We start from the raw sequence: 18002 nt of genomic DNA on the forward strand, positions 1-18002 counted from the left end.
ACAATTTACAGTCACGAGGTAAAGGTGGGCGACATCGGATCTTCGTGCGGAGCGCTTCAATAAAAATGGTTCCGGGTTTGTTTTTTTAGCGGAGCCCCGCTAACTCGGCTGGTAGGAATGGTTTACAGGGGACTGAGAAGCACTGCTCCAGTGAACTTCAGTCCTGACAAAGTGTTTACATCAGTCACGTTACCGTAGAAGAGCTCTCCAGAAGTAATGGTTGCTAAGCAACAGTGGGGCGTTATATTCGTCCGTGAAGGTATGTTTGTGCACCGAGACGTTTGAAAAAAAAAAAAAACAAAAAAACAACGTGACGTCACCAACGGTCCGACGTTGCAGTCATGGAGGAAGTGAGAGGTGAGTGAGATTTTCTCCTTCATTACTGTGTCACATCACCTTTTTCTTCGATACACACTCAGTTGGCTAGTCCTGTACAGCTTTATTTACAGTCGTCGTTTTTTAGTACAACGAGTCTGCTCAGCGTTCACACCATTACTTCAGCCGGCGTTTTGTTTTTTACATAAAAATAGATACCGAGCATCACTCAGGGTAAAATGACGTCCAGTTTATTATCGTCACCACATTAAGAGGTCATTTCTGCACTAAAACCAAACTGCGTACTCAGTGTGTGTCTGTTCAGCCGTATGAAATCATGCAGCCTGTGAATCCTAAACCCTTTTGTGCTGTAGTTGTGTATTGTTTAGTTCGACGTACGCCACACCTTGCTAAAATGCAAACGCTGCAAACTGGTATGCTAGCTGCAATCAACAAACCGGTTACTATAACCTTCAATGTAAACAATGTGGAGAGGAGAAAAGGCTTTAAAATGTGCCCTCTATTTTCATTCTTTTACGAGTATCTGTCAGCAGTTCAGTCATTTAAAGGGTAGACAAACAGTGACAGATTATGTACATCAAGCAGGCACCTGCAGCATATATAGTTATCGGAACAATTCATTGTTTACTGTCCCTTTTTTTTTTTTACTAAGCATCTGTTGATGATTTCCCTGATTAATACATTTGTCAGCAGTGAAAACAATAAAAAAAAACAACCAGAATAATTTTTTAGAACCTTCAGATACTTCCTTCCTTCAAACCACGTGTGACCAGCAAATCAGTCTTCACTGGTTATTTGATCATTAAATACTTGCAAATTATTTCTGTTAATCATCTAATAATTTCAACTTGAACATATTCTCTCCTCAGTGTTTCCTCTGACCTGTGCTGTGCAAAATTATGCTTGGGGAAAGAATGGGCTGGACAGTGAAGTGGCCAAACTAGTAGTTGGTGGTGATCCACTAGCTGTTGTAGACGAAGGCAAACCCTATGCGGAGGTAAGGCACTGGGAAGGTACTGGTCAAATCGCTAGACTGGCCCTGGAGATACAACTGCATCTTTAGCAAATTACTGACAAACAGGTTGATACATGAATCACACAAACATGTTTTTGACTACAAGTTTTGACTACATTTATATTTTATTTATTTATTTATTTTTTTAATAAAGGACTGCAGCTTGGTATTTCAATGTAAATACCAACACATTATCAGTTTTTAGCAATGGAGTCATGTTTTGTCAAACTGTTAGTTTTCATTGCAGTTCGCTGCCATATCACTTACACTTGTACCATTTTATGAACTTATTGTGGGCATCGTGGGATCCTAAAGATTTTTAAATTTGCTCTCATTTGACATTCCAAATGTTTTGTATGAGATGGACAGGGTGAGGCTGGTATGGTTTTTCTGGGATCTAAATGTGATATAAATCCATTCTAAACTCAGTCTCTTGGCCTGTTCTCCTTCTGCCTTTCACACGTTCTTTATTTAGCTACAGCAGTGCTGCTGGCTGTGTCATGAAGGTCATTAGATAATGCTATGGCAGCAGTGACATATCCACATACTCCATGTCACCTTATTGTCACATGCTGTGGTTGGTTATCATTCCTTCCTTAGCTCTGTACAGAGGGTAATATGGATGCCTCTGGTACATTATGTTATGTATTCTTTAGCACGTGTGTAGCATTTTAGTGTTACCATAAATATTTGGTAAGAAAATATAGTGACTCTTGTTTGTCTGTGGTCAGGTCAGAAATACTCTCCTGTGCTTGGGACCCCATAGCAGAAGTCACTGTTTGTCCACCAACAAACTGTGTGTCCTTGAAAGATAGAATCCTTCCTTTAAATTTTTGGCATTAGAGTACCCCTCTTATCCAGGATGATTTACACTGAGTAAGATAGTTGGGATTTCTCTCTCTTTGCTGAACGTAAATCACTTTATTAGGAAATGTAGAATAGAAACAGCCTTGAAATAACTGGGGCTGTATTAGGATGATAGAGGGAAAAATTAGGGAACCAACAGAGTTTGGTCAAGACTGATAACATTTTATTTACTCCTGTATTAGCTGCACTTTTAGTACAGATTCAGAACTTATCCCTGCAACTTGTTTAAAAAGTTTTAAGTGTTTCACTTTTGCACCCACATTTCTCAACCAGCCCTCACACTTTAACAGCAGCACAGGGATTTTGTAAAACACATGAATAAATGTAAGTGGGAAGCACGGCGACATAGTGGCTCCACAACAAGAAGGCTGCCGGTTCGGTGCCCGGCCTGGGGCCTTTCTGTGAGGAGTTTGCATGTTCTCCCCATGCCTCCATGGATTTCCTCTGGGTGCACGGGTTTCCTCCCACCATGCATGTTTAGGTTAATTGGTGACTCTAAATTGCCTGCAGGTCTGAGTGTGAATGGTTGTTCGTCTTTGTCTCTCTGTGTGCTGGCCTGCAATGGACTGGCGACCTTACCAGGATGTAACCTGCCCTCGTCCAGTGTGAGCTCAGATTGGCTCCAGCACCCTTTGCAACCCAGAAACGGATATGCGATAGAAGATGAATGAATGGATAAATAAATGTAATCTGTCCACTTGAAAGCAATGTTGTTTTTTCTGTTCCAGTTGTGGATGGGTGCCCACCCAAAAGGTGATGCCCAGATCAAAGACAACAGGATTGCACAAACCACACTGGGCCAGTGGATCGCACACTTCCCTGCCTGCCTGGGCTCCAAGGTTAAAGACACTTTCCAGGGTCAGCTGCCCTTCCTCTTCAAAGTCCTCTCTGTCAATACAGCTTTATCCATACAGGCCCACCCCAACAGGGTGAGTTTACAAAACACACTCACGCAGTGTTCAGATTCAGTCATTGGGAAATTTTGCCAATGAGAAAACTGGCAAAATTTGATTTTGCTAAGTAGATTTTTACTTGACAAAGTCTATTTACAGGTAATGTTTTTCTACAAGTATTAGCAGAGTTCTCTATTTGTCATCTGCATAACACACTTAACTGTGTTTTGTTGTGGGTAATGAAGGCTCTGGCTGTTCAGAAGACCATATGGAATAAAACTTGTACCATTTCCACTTCTGCAACGTAGAATTGGGTTCTTCCTAAGAAAAACTCTTGACTCTGACAAACTTAAACAGTACTGTACAGTACAGGTCAAAAGTTTGGACAAACATTCCTATTCATTTGAATGAGAAGGTGTGTCCAAACCTTTGGCCTGTACTGTATATTGTGTAGTGGGAGACAATTCTGTAAAGACATGTTGCATTTATTAAGGGAAGATTTAGTTGGCAAATAAACCTCTGATTTAATTTTTCATCTGAATCATAGAATTCAAAATTGATGACATAGTATGTTTCTGTTTTCCATCAGTATAGTTGCTAAAAATGAGAAGTTCATTCCCATTAGAAAAATGAAATTCAGCCAGTGGCTGTTTGGTTCATTACAAAGTTCAAACTCTATAGGAACACTCTATCTACAGAAACAATTGGAACCGAGGCCACTGAAAATATGTAATTGGTGGAAAAACACATTCTAGTATTTCTATCCAACTGCTGTGGGTGCTGTAAAGAATTCTGGAAATATGGTTAGATATATTGCCTTTTCATCAAAGATTTAAATTGTTTTAGGATGAACAGCCAGTATTACTGTTATACTGAGTAGGCCGTGCCACAGTGTTCAACAACATAACCACTGGCCTTTCTGTTGCAATGGTTTGGTCAGGAGTTGGCTGCTCGTCTCCATGCTCAGTTTCCGGAGCACTATCCAGACAACAACCACAAGCCGGAGATGGCTATTGCTCTCACCCGCTTCCAGGGCCTCTGTGGCTTCAGACCAGTGGAGGAGATCCTGGGATTCCTTAAATGTGAGTACCAAAGGTCCACAGGATCATTAGAGGAGTCTGAATTGTTTTTTGGGCAGCAACCAGAGGAATAATGTGTTTTGGTGTCAAACCCATAAATATACAGTATATCATATAAAATGGGTGGTTTTTGAATAGTAATCCATTAATGCCTTGCAAAAGATACATTACATTACATGCCTTCTTCATGTTTGTGTGTGCTTCATTCAGCTGTCCCAGAATTCCATGCCCTGGTGGGCAACGAGGAAGCAGAAGATCTACGTTGCAGCATTGGAGACACAGTTCGTACAAGCCAGGCACTGAAGAAATGTTTTACGAGGATGATGAACTGTGAGAAAAAGGTGTTCATAGACCAGCTTAATATGTTGGTGAAGAGAGTCACTGAAGAGGGTGAGCAGACTAAGGAAATACGATTATGTAATTAGAACTAAACAATTAAAATGGCATTTTAACAAGCTTTAAACACTCAAAAGATAAAAAGATAGCACTCTCTGTTAAACTGAGCTATTGTCAAACATTTTGTTGGATTTACTAACAATAAATTCAGGATTTGAACTATAGCCAACAATTTTGGCTGTGTTTTAGAAAGTGAACAGTTCACCAGGTGAAAAAGGAAAATGCCAACAAAGTGTTATTAAAGCATAACAACTGTACATAAACCTGTTACAGAGAAATGTCTCTATTAAATGAGATGGAGAAACCGCCAGTATATTCAAGTCCTGGACATGCTGGTTTTTATTCATATAGCCCAAAATCACAAACTTTGTTTCATAGTCTGTACAGTGTGTAATTAATTTTCCCCAAAAAGCCTTGCTCCAAATATAGAAATATAAGTCCCTAAAAGCCCAGAGATTCATGAAGATCTTCAAAAATTATGCTAAAAAGGCGTAAAAGTCAGGCAACTAAGTTGTAACAATTTTTGTGATGGCATGGAAAATAGAAAGTCTTGAAAGTGGTTGCAGTTCATTGAGTCTGTTGACTGAGTTACTAAGTTACTAGTTGCTTTCAGCCCTTTCTCAGTGGTCATGGGTGTGGAGAGGGGAGATGTGCTGTCTGGCATTGACATGTTTTGACTTAACCCAGAGGCACCAAAGTCAGGCATATTATATACTATTATAAGTGAGGTTTGGTACAATTAAAAAAACATATTCTTTATAACACAGTTGGATAGCTTGCATCCAGGACACCTCAGTTTATATGCATTTTATTTGACGTGCTTTGTTGACACATTCCTGGATTGTGACCCTTGCAGGTGCAGCAGGGAAGGACACATCGAGCAGCAACGGTGACCTGTTGCTCCGTCTTCACTCCCAGTATCCTGGAGACATTGGCTGCTTCTCCATCTACTTCCTCAATCACCTGGTCCTGGACCCAGGCCAGGCCATGTTCCTGGGAGCCAATGAGCCTCATGCATACCTTTATGGAGGTCAGCTGGTGCTTTTTGTTTTCATTCACAAGATTTAGCAGACTATATATTATCCAGACTGAATTAGAGTGAGTGCAACAGTAAAACGTGACTTGGGGCACCGGTGTCATAGTGGGTGGAGTGCACGCCCCATAAACAGAAGCCTACAAGGTCCTCGTTGGCAATGCTGGTTTGGTTCCAACCAGTGTTATTTTTCCACTTGTGATCCCTCACACTTGCTCCACCATTTCCTGTCACATTCTAAAGGAAGAGAATCACTCCACACTGCATTTTGTATGATGAAGTATGAATGACGTAGACGTTTTTCTATGTTGTTGTTCCATGTCTTCTTTTTGAACCAGCCAAAAGTTTAGTCCAAAAACCAAAAGTGTACTAGTCTTTGTCTCTTAATTCTTTCTGGCTGCCACACAGTCACAATGGCTCCTAGTGAATCTTAGAAAGAACATCACAAATATGTAGTTTCATTTAAAAAATAGGCTCAGTCAATTCCCCAAGACTAAACTTTATTCATAACAGGTTTGTTAAGTTGTTTATGTGTTAGTGCAAAGGTGAGTGTTGCGAACATTTCCAGGGTTAGGGTTAGGGTTAGCATAAAAACAACTTTTTCAGATGTTAGAATTATCAGCTTGAACTATCAGTGCTTTGTGTATCTCTTCTCTGAAATCAGCATTCTTTACAGTGAAAAAATGCAGCAGTGTGTTAATGAAAAGCTGCATCAGCACAGCAGCTACAGATTATGTTATTGATGTGTGTAGTTCACCTTCATCTTCACAAATTGACAGTCTTTCCTTTGCTGTCACCGCGGTTCAGTGCAAGTTCGTAGACCAAGTCAAAAGACATTCTGGGAGGTTACTCTGACTCTGACTCTGAAGTAACATCATGGCCTGATTGTATCCAACACTGTAAAAGATTTTTTCCCCATGATGGCGACTTGACTCAACTCTGCTTATTTAAAACTACATTTTCTTCTGTGTCTCTTCATCCATTTGTCCAGACTGTATCGAGTGTATGGCCTGCTCAGACAACACAGTGAGGGCTGGTCTCACGCCGAAATATATTGACGTGAACACATTGTGTGAAATGCTGAGCTACAGTCCAGCCCCTGCCAGCTCCAAAATCTTCCCCTGTGTCCAGGACGCTTCAGACCCCTGTGTGTCCCTATATGACCCCCCGGTGCCAGACTTCACTGTCATGAGGATACAGGTGGGAAACATCAGCTAACTGAAGATGACACTTGAGTATGAAAAAAGCAAGAACAACAAGAATAAAAACTTAATGATGAAACCAAGCTTCACCATACCATGATGTCAACCTTTGGCTTGTGGCCAGCTGTTTGACTTTTATTTTTGTTCTCTATTTTCCTCAAAATGGGATTATTAAACAAGCTAACAATGCACAGTAATCTCCTACAAAAAATGGCAGTTCCTGTAATTTGCACTGTATTGCGATTTCAATCATATTTAGGTGAATTGTGCAGCTGTAGTTGACATCAGTATTTGTGGTACTTTGAACCATGGACTAACAAAATGAACTGACAGTGAAATTTGTGGGGTAAAGTTGAATAAATAGTTATACATCAGTCAGGAGCCTTTTTCACGGCAGAAAACTTTTGACTTGTCAGGAAAAACTCACGAATTGCTCATGATATTAACAGTGTGGTGTGTTCATGTGTACCAGTGCCATCCGGCACGTGAAGCGCTCAGGTCCTCGAACCAAGGCAGCTTAACGGAATTCAGGCAGCTCACTTATTTTGCCTTTTCTGTTGGTCCCTACTCTTCTATGTCAAATCATCTGAAATTTTTCACAGAACGCTGCGTGACTTGTAATTGCAGGAACAGCCTGAGTAAGCTCCCACCAGGATAGGCGACGTAATACCAGGGACTTCGTTGAGCAAACCTGAATTGAACAAAGATTAGTCATTCATTATGCCTGTGGTTTTCCTGCCATTACATGTCTGTAATGGCATCAAAGAGACCCACCCACAGCTGCAACAGCCCAGGTGGTTTTAAAGCACATTTAAAATATTCCACATTGTCCACAGTCCCCTGATAAAAATAGTCTCATATTGGTCTTCTTCAGGTGGTCTTTAAAATAACGATTCTCAACCTCATCCTGTCCAATCCTTCCTTTAGATCCCAGCCTCAGTGAAGCAGTACACTGTGGCTCCGGTCGACAGTGCCAGCATCCTCCTCGTCATCGATGGTGATGCCACGGCAACCTCCACCGCTGCTCTTTCTGATGTCACACTGAGGCGGGGCACTGTCCTGTTTGTTTCAGCCAATGAGAGTGTTTCCCTGCACATCATCTCTCCATCAGGGATGAACATGTTTCGAGCCTGCTGCCTCCTGTAGTTGTGAGTCTGTTGCCGTGTGTGAAAGCTCATGCTACCTGATTGTTTCTCCTCTGGTTTGACTCAGGAAGTTCTAGACTGCGTTATGGATTGAGCCCAATGACTGATGTGCACTTTTCAGTGAGCAGTATTTTGAAGGAAATTTCAAACAGAGTTGGTGCCCACTGCTCCACTACCTACCCAAACTCAATGTACGGACTGCTGTGTCCTCCTTGTGTACCAGCAGCATTGTTCCTCAGCTTTAAAGTCCAGCAGGGATCCATTACTGCTGGATTTTAACAGATTTAAACCATATTTTTTACTTGTAATGGTGCAAGTACACAAACATATAGAGGACATACACATCCCAAATTTTTGTCAGGTGCTGTATAATGGACACTTAAGAATAGAATATAAGACAGACAGTCTCATATTCTATTAAATCTACAGAGTTGGACTAGATAGGCCAAATTAAAACAGATACAGTTCAATACAGTCCTAGAAGTCCTTAATGAAGCTGATAATGCTCAGTTTTCATTTAAAATCTTGGTGAGGTGTCAGCTTAATGGTCATTATAGAGGATGTAGTTTGTGGTGCTTTGGAACTGTTGGATCCTACATTGGTTCTGTTATTTAGCCATTTTTCATGGATAAATGGGCTGGAGAAAATCAGACAGTGTAACAACCAACTAAACCAGCCACTGCAGCCTCCAAATTATCACACAGTTGAGCCAGTTGATCTCTAAAACAACAAACACAAATTGCAGGACTGTTGTATATTTAAGTAGGATAATAAAGGGCACACAGCTCTTTAGGTTTATAGGTTTATAATGAAGTACCTGATGATAATGAGGTACAATGAATCAAAAGCTGTAAGTATTGTCCATCAGAACCAATCTGGTGCTATTCATCTCAACACAGGGAACACCCCCTGCTAAAAGAGATCATAGGAACATGACTGATCATTGGGAGTTAAAAAATCTGTTCCAGATGTTTTAACTTTTTATTCTAGTACACTTAGATTTCATTCTGGGACATAAAAAAAACACTCACTGTCAGCTGGATGGTGCATAACAACAACCACTAACGGCTTCTTATATCTATGCTATGACCTTGTTGATCACTGAGCATGTCTGTCTTAAGTGTCTTCCCCCAGGGTCACTGATGACTTCCTGTTTTATCATCTTATCTTTAGCTTGAACAAGTAAACATCCACCTTTGGGGGACAGAAAAGTAAAAAATACATAGTATAGCAACAGTTGAGAGTAGTGTAAGTCTGAGATTCTTGTGCATGTCTTCTTTAGAGTAGTGATACTGAGGGGGAGTGGCTCCTGTCTTAACTCTGACCCTGCTGAGTGTTACTGCTTTTAAATGTTACCAGCGCATGTTTAAGGTCTGAAAACTTCTAATCCAAGTAGTCAACAACCATCAAGATTTAGAAAAACTAACAAGGAACAAGCAAAAAAGGGCTGCTAATGAGATCATGAAGCACGACGACATGAGTTAGAAACAGATACTGATTAAACGTCTTCTTCTATAAAAATAAACGTTTGCTACTTGTCGCATACTTTTGACCCAATTTGACCCAAGCCCGTTAACAGATCCACATATTGTACATTTGTCTGACAAAATGCTGCAGAAGATTTTATATTATAGAAGTAAACTTGTCTGTATTTCGGAGTATTTGAAGCCAAACTTTTCAGGCTTTGTATGTTTTGTTGTTTGTACTGATCCATCAATATGAGACATTACATACTAAGAGGAAAGGTTCCTGAATTAACTTTATGGTACGGTTTTATCTTTGCATTATGAAATTATGGAGCAGGTGGTTTATCCTTTCTGTTCACCACTTCCAATACACTTATACAATGTTATTACTAGTTTATTTCAGTATGGTGCAAAATTGTGTGTAATATTCTAGTTGACACCAGGGTCGAGCTGAATTCAATCAACTGTGAAGCCATCGACTTTCTTATTGTTATAGTTTTTGTAGGATATGTTGACTCTATATGTATGAGAGTGAATGCTCTTTCAGCCTGCCAACCTAAAGATTCCTCTTTATAGTCTGACCTGAATGAACGACCAGTTTATTGAGCCAGCCCTGCAAAGGTTTTAATTACTTCATGACCATGTTGGTGGCATGGGATGACCCCTGAGCATGTTCCTGATGTTGATGCACTAAATCTTATGTTATTTATTCTTGTTAAAAGTGTTGAACATGAAAAAAGTTATGAGATTAGAAAAATGTTAATAGTTAAAATCACTGCATCTCTTTGATTAAAGAACCATTACCTCAGAATCATCCATTTTTCTGACATCATTGAGCCTCCAGTTATATTTATCAAAAAACTTTGCCCGTTAAAATGTAGTCCAGTAGAAGTCACGGTTTCAAAAAACATCTATTTTATCCCCATTTTTGTTACTGATGTAACTTTAAGTCTTCTAGTTTTAATACTTTGCACAAACATTATTTTGTTTTAAGGGTTTTTTTCACAGAATTTTCATTGATGTCCTTCACATGGACACAAATCTTAAAGCCACAATGTTTAGCTTGATTCTTTTAAGAGTATTTCTCTGCGGAGGGCATGGTTTAGCTTCTTTGAATATGGTGATGCTGTAGCATGGGACTGCAGAGAATGTGTATGTAATAGAAGTTTAATAAAGCCCTTGATCTGTTACTAAACTGTCTGAACGCCTCACTTTTTGTGTTATATTAAGTTTTGTTGTATTATCCTGTGTGGAACGTTTTTTTATTTTTTTTTTGATAACTTTGCTAAGTAAACTGTGAAATGGGTCTTTTTACACCTGTTCATGGTAAACTTGAGTCCTCTGGAGTAAAAGAGTGATCATACTGTGGTACTGTTATTTATATTTATATTTCTAAGGTCAAAGGAATTTTTTTTTTTTTTTTTTTTTGATACAATTAGATTTCATCGAGATAAAGTAGTTATGTTATTTTAGTGCTCTGGCTAACTTTTATTTTATTATCAATTTACTCTGATCATTATTTTCAGATGAAAAATTGTTTACTCAAACATCAGAAATGTTCATTTACTGCTGCCCAAAGGGATATTTGGAGGGATTTTCTCTTCTCAGACCAACACAATCACCTAAAAATATTCAGTAACTGAGTGAAGCATCAAATCCTCACATCAGAAGCTGATAACATTTTTTTTTACAATTTATTCTAGAAAATGACTAAAATGATTTGATCAAAGTAGTTGTCAATTCATTTCTTGTAAGATTTAGTCATAGAGTAAATTATATTTATGAATGTAAAACATTTATATCTTAATGATTTGATTTCAGCCAAATCTTCCTGGCCAACTTTAAATATTCAACTATATCATCAGGTATCAAAAAGAAATTAGCTCTGTAATTTGCAAGAATGCAGAAATATATTTCTTAGCAGATTTATTTACTTAAAGTAAAATCATACATAGTGTTCCTCTAAACACAATAAACCAAATTATACATTACAGGCAGATCTCCAGGAGTGAGATATACAGATGACTGAAAGTCAGCCTTCAGGGTGGAGAGTGGAAGTATCTCCATGTCCACTGCTAAGTCAGTACAGTGGCTCTTTCTAATGAAGTATTCACTCCAAATTACAGTCTGACTTATCACTGAAATAAAAAAAAATAAGATCAAGCCATCAATTTTGCTGTGAGCCAAAAACAGGCTGCAACAGACTGTCATGTTTTCAATCCTCTTTTCTTTTTCCCAAAGAAGATCAACGTGAAAGTTAATGTTCCCCTCAGTCGTGCTCCACCATAAACAACTGCAGGAACACTGACCTGTCATGAAGTGATTCAGTGAGTTTCCTAAGTTCGACAGGGGAGTGTTATTCAAGAGTATCAGACATTTTATAATCCAGTCTGGTCCTCAGCTTTGCTCTCTGTGAGCTCCACAGTCTGTCTGAAATGACCCCACAGGGGACGCTGTCCGTAAACCTTACAGGACAGCTGGCACAGGATCCTTGTTTTCCATGGTGTCCAGAGTAAACATGTGCCTACGAACTAGCTCTGGCGTGGGCTGGAGCACAGAGTACAGAGCCTGCAATGCCCGCACATCCTCCAGAGCATCATGGGCCTTGTAGTTCATACCCAACAGCTCCTTCACCAGGTTCTCCTGTCGAAAGCTCTGGAGACAGTGGTCCTTCAGTATCTCACGGGCCAGTGGTAGAGTGTCAACACAGCCTGAGATGGCAGACTCAAACTCTGCCCTCAGGTCCAGTTTGTCAAGAGCTTGGGCAAGCAAAGGACAGTCAAAGCGGCGACTGTTGTGACCGATGACAAGAGGGCGTCCCAGCATCTGAAGGAAAGCGATGAAGGAGACCAGGACCTCTCGGAGGGAGTTGGTGAGGACACGCTGGTGGTGGAGGTACAGCCTTTGTCTGCGGACCCTGAAGCCAGTCACTTTGGTTGCTCCACGTTGCATCGGACTGTGCGGGACAACATAAAGGTTGAATGAGTGTCCCCCACTCACTGCAGCCAGCTGGACAATGTCACAACTCTGACCTGGAGAAATAAAACTGAGCTTCAGAGGTAGATATAAAATCATGCTACTGATAGAGTAAATTACAGGAAAATCTATTAAGATGGTTTTGGTCAATTCAGTGAAACAAACGCGTAACAAATCAAGGTACTTTTTTTGGTTTAAATGGCAAACAGTGGCCAAATTCTTGATAGCAGCCAAACACATATAGCTTCACAGTGCATACTGTATATAATGTATTATCATACTTATATGTTATTTTGTCTGGAATGGAGAACAAATACTGAGCAAATTTTCAGGCTAGAAGACTTATTTACTGTGTTTCCATCACTTTAAAAATATCACACACACTTTTGGGGGGTTAGATCTGTCACTGATCTAACTGGGGTTTCACTGCTGCCCAGGTGCATGCCGGTCAATGTAGTTTGACAAGCTCGTGAGTACGATCGACAGACAGTAATGAACACAAATCAATGGCTCAGCCTGAGCATCGTCAGCTTTTAAAGCTTTCTTCCACAGTTATCTGTATTTCAGATAGTTTCGTGCAAACAATGACTTCTAATGGTGAATTCGTCGTATTTAAGAAATACGGGCTAAATAAAGGGAGCTAACGTTAGCTCCCATTCACGGCCCAGGCCTCACACAACTGCAAAACTTCCCTTTTTTCAATCATCAAGTAGAAGTTGTCCGTGTGACAGTCACAGATAGTCTGACCTAGTCCGGTGGTCTCCAGGTCAAAGAAAACCAGCGAGCGTCCACCTTCTTCGGCCACGTCCGCGCTTTGCATCGCTAACAGTCAGAGTTTGTCCAGATTCAGCAGTGATCGGACTTCATCCTGAGAAGTTTCCTTCAGACACTTCAAAGTTTGGTTTGTTTGCAGCTACGTTGATGTTTCACAGCTTCAGCAGTGATCGGACTTCATCCTGGGAAGTTTCCTTCAGACACTTCAAAGTTTGGTTTGTTTGCAGCTACGTTGATGTTTCACAGCTTCAGCAGTGATCGGACTTCATCCTGAGAAGTTTCCTTCAGACACTTCAAAGTTTGGTTTGTTTGCAGCTACGTTGATGTTTCACAGCTTCAGCAGTGATCGGACTTCATCCTGAGAAGTTTCCTTCAGACACTTCAAAGTTTGGTTTGTTTGCAGCTACGTTGATGTTTCACAGCTTCAGCAGTGATCGGACTTCTTCCTGAGAAGTTTCCTTTAGAGACTTCTACACATCCGGCCCGACCCGTCAAAATAAAAGACCGCTTCAACACAATGAAACAACAGCAGTGCCCTCATCTAAAGTCATGTGTGTTAGATTTACCACTTAGCAATAAATAATCAGCCCTTCCTGTTAATATGCTGTAATTAGTAAACCAACACCAACAAGCAAAAAAGAACATTTTATTTCGCTTGTTCCTGACTGAGGATAACCTTTCACTGTCTCAGACATCTTTAGGCTGCACACTCAGCATGTCCAATGTTTAGCTGAGGAGAATTGTGTTTGCTTTGGGTCATGGTCCTGTAAAACTCCAGGGAATACTGTGTTCACCCACTGCTGACTGACTATACGGCCCTCCGACTGCAGCGATGAAAACCTCCCTGTCTAATTAATGTCTGTAAGAGAGTTCTCCAAATGATCACTGGAATCAGGCGCAAATAAATACTCAAAAGATGTCAAGTTGTCTGCAACAATTTAACTGAGAAGGTTTAATGGTTTTTGTGTGAAAAGTGTGCTACAATCAACTTATGTGAAACATTTTATAATTCATTACACAACAAAGCCACAAAACTATACAATATAAATCATGACACAGACACATATTGGACAGTTTTTATGAACGTTACAAAAGTCTGTCCAACCAAATCAACAGTGGTGGTTATAAAAAATAAACTGGATTAAAAGCAATCATTTTTAAATAGCATATTTTCATTTTTTTCTTTTAGCTGTGTCTTTAAAAAAACATTAGATTTGTTCTGAAAGTGCATCTGGAGACATTCCATGTGTTCGGTCTCCATTTCTTGAACAACTCCTGCAGCATCCTCGCATCCTCCAAAGCATTATGGGCGCTGTAGGTCTTCCCCAGGAAGCGCCGGACCATATTCTCCTGAGAATAACTCGTCAGACGAAAGAGATTCTTGCTCAGCAGGAAGGTATCCACAAACCCAGACACCACCTGCTGGAACTCCTGCCGCAGGGAGCACTGCTGCAGCACTCTGTTGAGCACAGGTGCATCAAAACGCTTGGCATTGTGGGCTGCCAGCAGCACAGGTTGGCGGAAGGTGCGAAGAAAGGCAAGGAAGGAGGAAAGGGCCTCAATGAGAGGGGTAGTGGCCACGGGAACCCCACGCAGAAACAGGCCCTGCTCACTGACGGTGAAGCCTGTGACCTTTTTGGCACTTTCAGTGAGGGCACAATGAGGTAGGGTGTAGACATCAAAGACCCTCTCCCCACAGACGGCCGACAGCTGGATGATGTCACACACATCAGTGTCTAGGAGTAAAGGAGTCATGGATTAATGGAGGAAAACCGAGAAAATAAAAACAAAAACAGAACACAAATCAAAATCCACATTACATAAGTGGGGTCTGTTGAGAACGGGGAATAAGCACATTTTCAAAGTTAAGTGTACTGCCTCACAGTCTGCCTGGACGCAGATGGTTCAATAGCTTTGACCACATATCTTCCTCACACTGGGTTGGGGACAGCCCTGCTGTATCTGAATATTGAGTGCAACCTTTCCCACGTCACAGAGAAAATCCCAAAAGTTAGATGCTGTGTGATCTCAGCTGCACATTCATCAAATGCACAGCTGGCCAACGGCCATTTTCTCCACATTCAACCTTTGAAAAAGTGGTGGCTCTAAAACACTGCACGTATCAGAAGAAGTGACTCCTTTGGCCCGGTATCCTTCGGATAGTCTCAAAATGCCAAATGATCATCTCATTCCGTATAAGTGCTGACAGGAAGTTAACGGGCTCTGTCAGCAAATTCTAGGTCTCTAAGTCTGACCCTTGCATTGACAAAGGCCATTGGATGCAGCTAAAAGCACCAGAAATGTCCTGAAAGAGAGCATTCAGTCTTTATCTCTGTTATTCTGAATAGTCTTCGACCATGTTCTCTGTGACACGTATATATCTAAGTGTATATCTTAAAAGTAAAGGGAAGATGAACATCCTCATTTTCACAAGTACTTCAGACATAAAAAGTATTCTCACTTCCTGTATCTTGATGTTGCCTGGCCATATTCTCAAGCCTTTGATTACTTTTTGTCATGTTGTTTCTGTACAGATGAGTTGACAGATACATTTTTTTCTGGATATGGTGAGTCAGTGTCACTCTTTATCTGCGCCCTTCTCATATGCTACGAATAAAAGCGTTTTCTGTCATGAGGTCCTGCCAAAAATGTGATAGTAACAAGTGATTCATCCTCCACACCCACACAGTCAAACCGCAGACTCAGGCACATCACAGTAACGCGTCAGTGAAATCTGCCCTCACAACCAGTTTCAGCCGCAATGTTGTTGCTTAAGATCAGACTGGCAGGATGGGCATTTCTAACTGCCATATCTAACATTGAGTCATCGTTGTTTGGTCTTTAATCTGTCATAAAATACAGAAAGAGTTATCAAAATGAAACTGTTCAAAAAGCCTCTAATCCATTATACACAAAGAAATGGATAGTTTGCTTCACAATCTGCAATGACAGGTATTACTTGTAAAATAATATTATGTCTATGTTGCAAGTTTTGTTGACGTCATGTTGTGCAGTGAAGCATCCTGTGGCTGCCAGAGGAAGAGCATCTCTACTTGGCTTGCGGTTAGGAGAACAGTCACATTCTCTGTTGTGTAATGAAAGGCCAGTGACACTTAGTGACACACACTAAACTTTGGGAACTACAAGAGCCAGATTAGAAACCAATTAAATAAGAGACAAGCCATTAGCCTCCCCTGTCACATGAGGACTCCACCTGCTGTCCGTCTTTTAACGGATGGAGCCTTCAGAAAATCATGGTGAAAGTGGCTGACGTGATAATGAATCCTCACATGGCTACGCTGAAACATGTTCGGTTGTTGATGTCACAGCTCAAACTGTGGCGGCAGTAACCACTAAATGGCACAGGTGCTGCACAGAACTATTTTGAGGTTGTTTCTGCTTTACCTACCGTCTTCTGCTTCTTCATACTTATTCTACAATTATCTGATAATGTAGACCTCACTGTGCAGGGTGAAAGTGTGGATCCCAGAACCCTCTTGCTGTGAGGCAACAGAACCAACCACGGCACAACACACTAACACTAGTAATACAAAGTATAATCATAAAAAATAAACTTAAGATGTGATATAATTGATTAAAATGAGTAGCAGAATATAAAGTTATTAAAATGAGCCACATCTTTAGAAGCTGCAGGAGCCTGGTATCAGTGTTTATTTCAGTCAGTTATCTGATGTCTGAGCACCACTGACCTCAAATAGTGCACAAGAATAATATTGACTTAAAAAAATCTATGATATTGTCCAAAGTCTGTCTACCCAGTCAAAGTCTTTGATCATGTAAGTTAGTAAGAAAGACTTATGATTTAACATGAATGAACACAGCATATACAGACGAGAAGAATAAATAGCTCTACAGTTGGATGAAATATGTAAATATGTAAAAAGTCCTGATCACATAAAAAAACTGCTGCTCAGTTAAGACAAAGAGAAGATCTACTGAACGATGAGTAAAAGCAGTTACCTAGTCCAGTCGTCTCCAAGTCAAAGAAAACGATGGTTTTGTTGTCAGACATCTGGAGTGAAAGAGAAGAGATGTTAAAATCGTGCTGACATAACAGTGAAAAGTTTTACAGAGTCCCATGAAGCTGGTGAGCAGACAGACTCACCTTGTCAGCTGAGACGGAATCAGCTGGAAGAGCTCAGCGCGTTCATGTTCTCCGCCAGATCAGCGCAGGTGATTCATGCTGCTGGCTGCACTTTCATTTTAGAGGAACAGAAACTCCACCCTGCTGGCTGAGGCCGGTCCTCCGAGGTGTCTTTGTCCCTGTCCTAACACACAAAGACAAAGACATGATGTACGGGACTGGAAGCTTCCCCGCTCTTCCGTGCGCTTTCATTTTCGCCCCGGTGGATGACGGGAAGTCGAGGCTTTTGTTCCGATGACCCGGACAAACCTCTGCTCGAAGGAAGAGAAATAACCCAGAAGAGTCCACAGTCAGCCCCTGATGTTTCAGAGACACAAATGGCCTCATAGCTTTGGTGAAAACTTTCATCTGGCTCACTGTATAGTATACAATGAGCTGCCTGCTGTTGATGATGATGATGAGGAACCTAAAGAACATTTTACTTCACAGTGAAGACGGAGCTCTGCTGTGCAGGCTGTCTTACGCTGAGGATGTCTGTGGAGAATAGAGGATTCCCCAACAGTCCCTGAGGAGAGTGTTATTTACTCTGGAGACAACTATGCATGGTTCAGCTGCCATAGCTGGTCAGATGAAGATGTCAGACTGTTCGACTCCACTATTGGTTCATTAACCACGAAGAAGAAAACTGAGTCACTTCTTAGCTACCGTCCAAGGT

The 18002-nt window shown here is 40.8% G+C and overlaps 3 protein-coding genes across 3 annotated transcripts; 1 reads left to right on the forward strand and 2 right to left on the reverse strand.

Annotated features, from left to right (window-relative positions):
- The first annotated feature begins 2 nt into the window (after window positions 1-2).
- On the forward strand, window positions 3-10621 carry mpi (mannose phosphate isomerase). Its single transcript, XM_029522106.1, has 8 exons — window positions 3-357; window positions 1206-1333; window positions 2947-3147; window positions 4052-4193; window positions 4401-4580; window positions 5443-5616; window positions 6611-6819; window positions 7749-10621. Exons 1-8 carry the CDS (start codon window positions 342-344, stop codon window positions 7965-7967), a joined length of 1269 nt encoding a protein of 422 aa, XP_029377966.1. The 5' UTR covers window positions 3-341; the 3' UTR covers window positions 7968-10621.
- On the reverse strand, window positions 8820-13626 carry plex9.2 (PML-like exon 9.2). Its single transcript, XM_029522109.1, has 2 exons — window positions 13156-13626; window positions 8820-12464 (listed from the first exon to the last, which is right to left on the reverse strand). Exons 1-2 carry the CDS (start codon window positions 13226-13228, stop codon window positions 11899-11901), a joined length of 639 nt encoding a protein of 212 aa, XP_029377969.1. The 5' UTR covers window positions 13229-13626; the 3' UTR covers window positions 8820-11898.
- A 480-nt stretch (window positions 13627-14106) lies between these two features.
- On the reverse strand, window positions 14107-17511 carry LOC115056843 (DNA polymerase III PolC-type-like). Its single transcript, XM_029523590.1, has 3 exons — window positions 17309-17511; window positions 17164-17215; window positions 14107-14918 (listed from the first exon to the last, which is right to left on the reverse strand). Exons 2-3 carry the CDS (start codon window positions 17213-17215, stop codon window positions 14380-14382), a joined length of 591 nt encoding a protein of 196 aa, XP_029379450.1. The 5' UTR covers window positions 17309-17511; the 3' UTR covers window positions 14107-14379.
- Between the last annotated feature and the right edge of the window lie 491 nt (window positions 17512-18002).

Source organism: Echeneis naucrates, chromosome 16 (genome assembly GCF_900963305.1).
Source record: "Echeneis naucrates chromosome 16, fEcheNa1.1, whole genome shotgun sequence".
NCBI lineage: Eukaryota > Metazoa > Chordata > Actinopteri > Carangiformes > Echeneidae > Echeneis > Echeneis naucrates.

Coding starts and splice junctions, on each gene's coding strand:
- mpi (XM_029522106.1), top strand. Junction 3,148..4,051: donor TACAGGCCCACCCCAACAGG/GTGAGTTTACAA, acceptor TGGTTTGGTCAG/GAGTTGGCTGCTCGTCTCCA. Junction 4,581..5,442: donor GAAGAGAGTCACTGAAGAGG/GTGAGCAGACTA, acceptor TGACCCTTGCAG/GTGCAGCAGGGAAGGACACA.
- plex9.2 (XM_029522109.1), bottom strand. CDS start 13,228: ATGCAAAGCGCGGACGTGGCCGAAGAAGGTGGACGCTCGCTGGTTTTC. Junction 12,465..13,155: donor CCTGGAGACCACCGGACTAG/GTCAGACTATCT, acceptor TTATTTCTCCAG/GTCAGAGTTGTGACATTGTC.
- LOC115056843 (XM_029523590.1), bottom strand. CDS start 17,215: ATGTCTGACAACAAAACCATCGTTTTCTTTGACTTGGAGACGACTGGA. Junction 14,919..17,163: donor CTTGGAGACGACTGGACTAG/GTAACTGCTTTT, acceptor CTTTACTCCTAG/ACACTGATGTGTGTGACATC.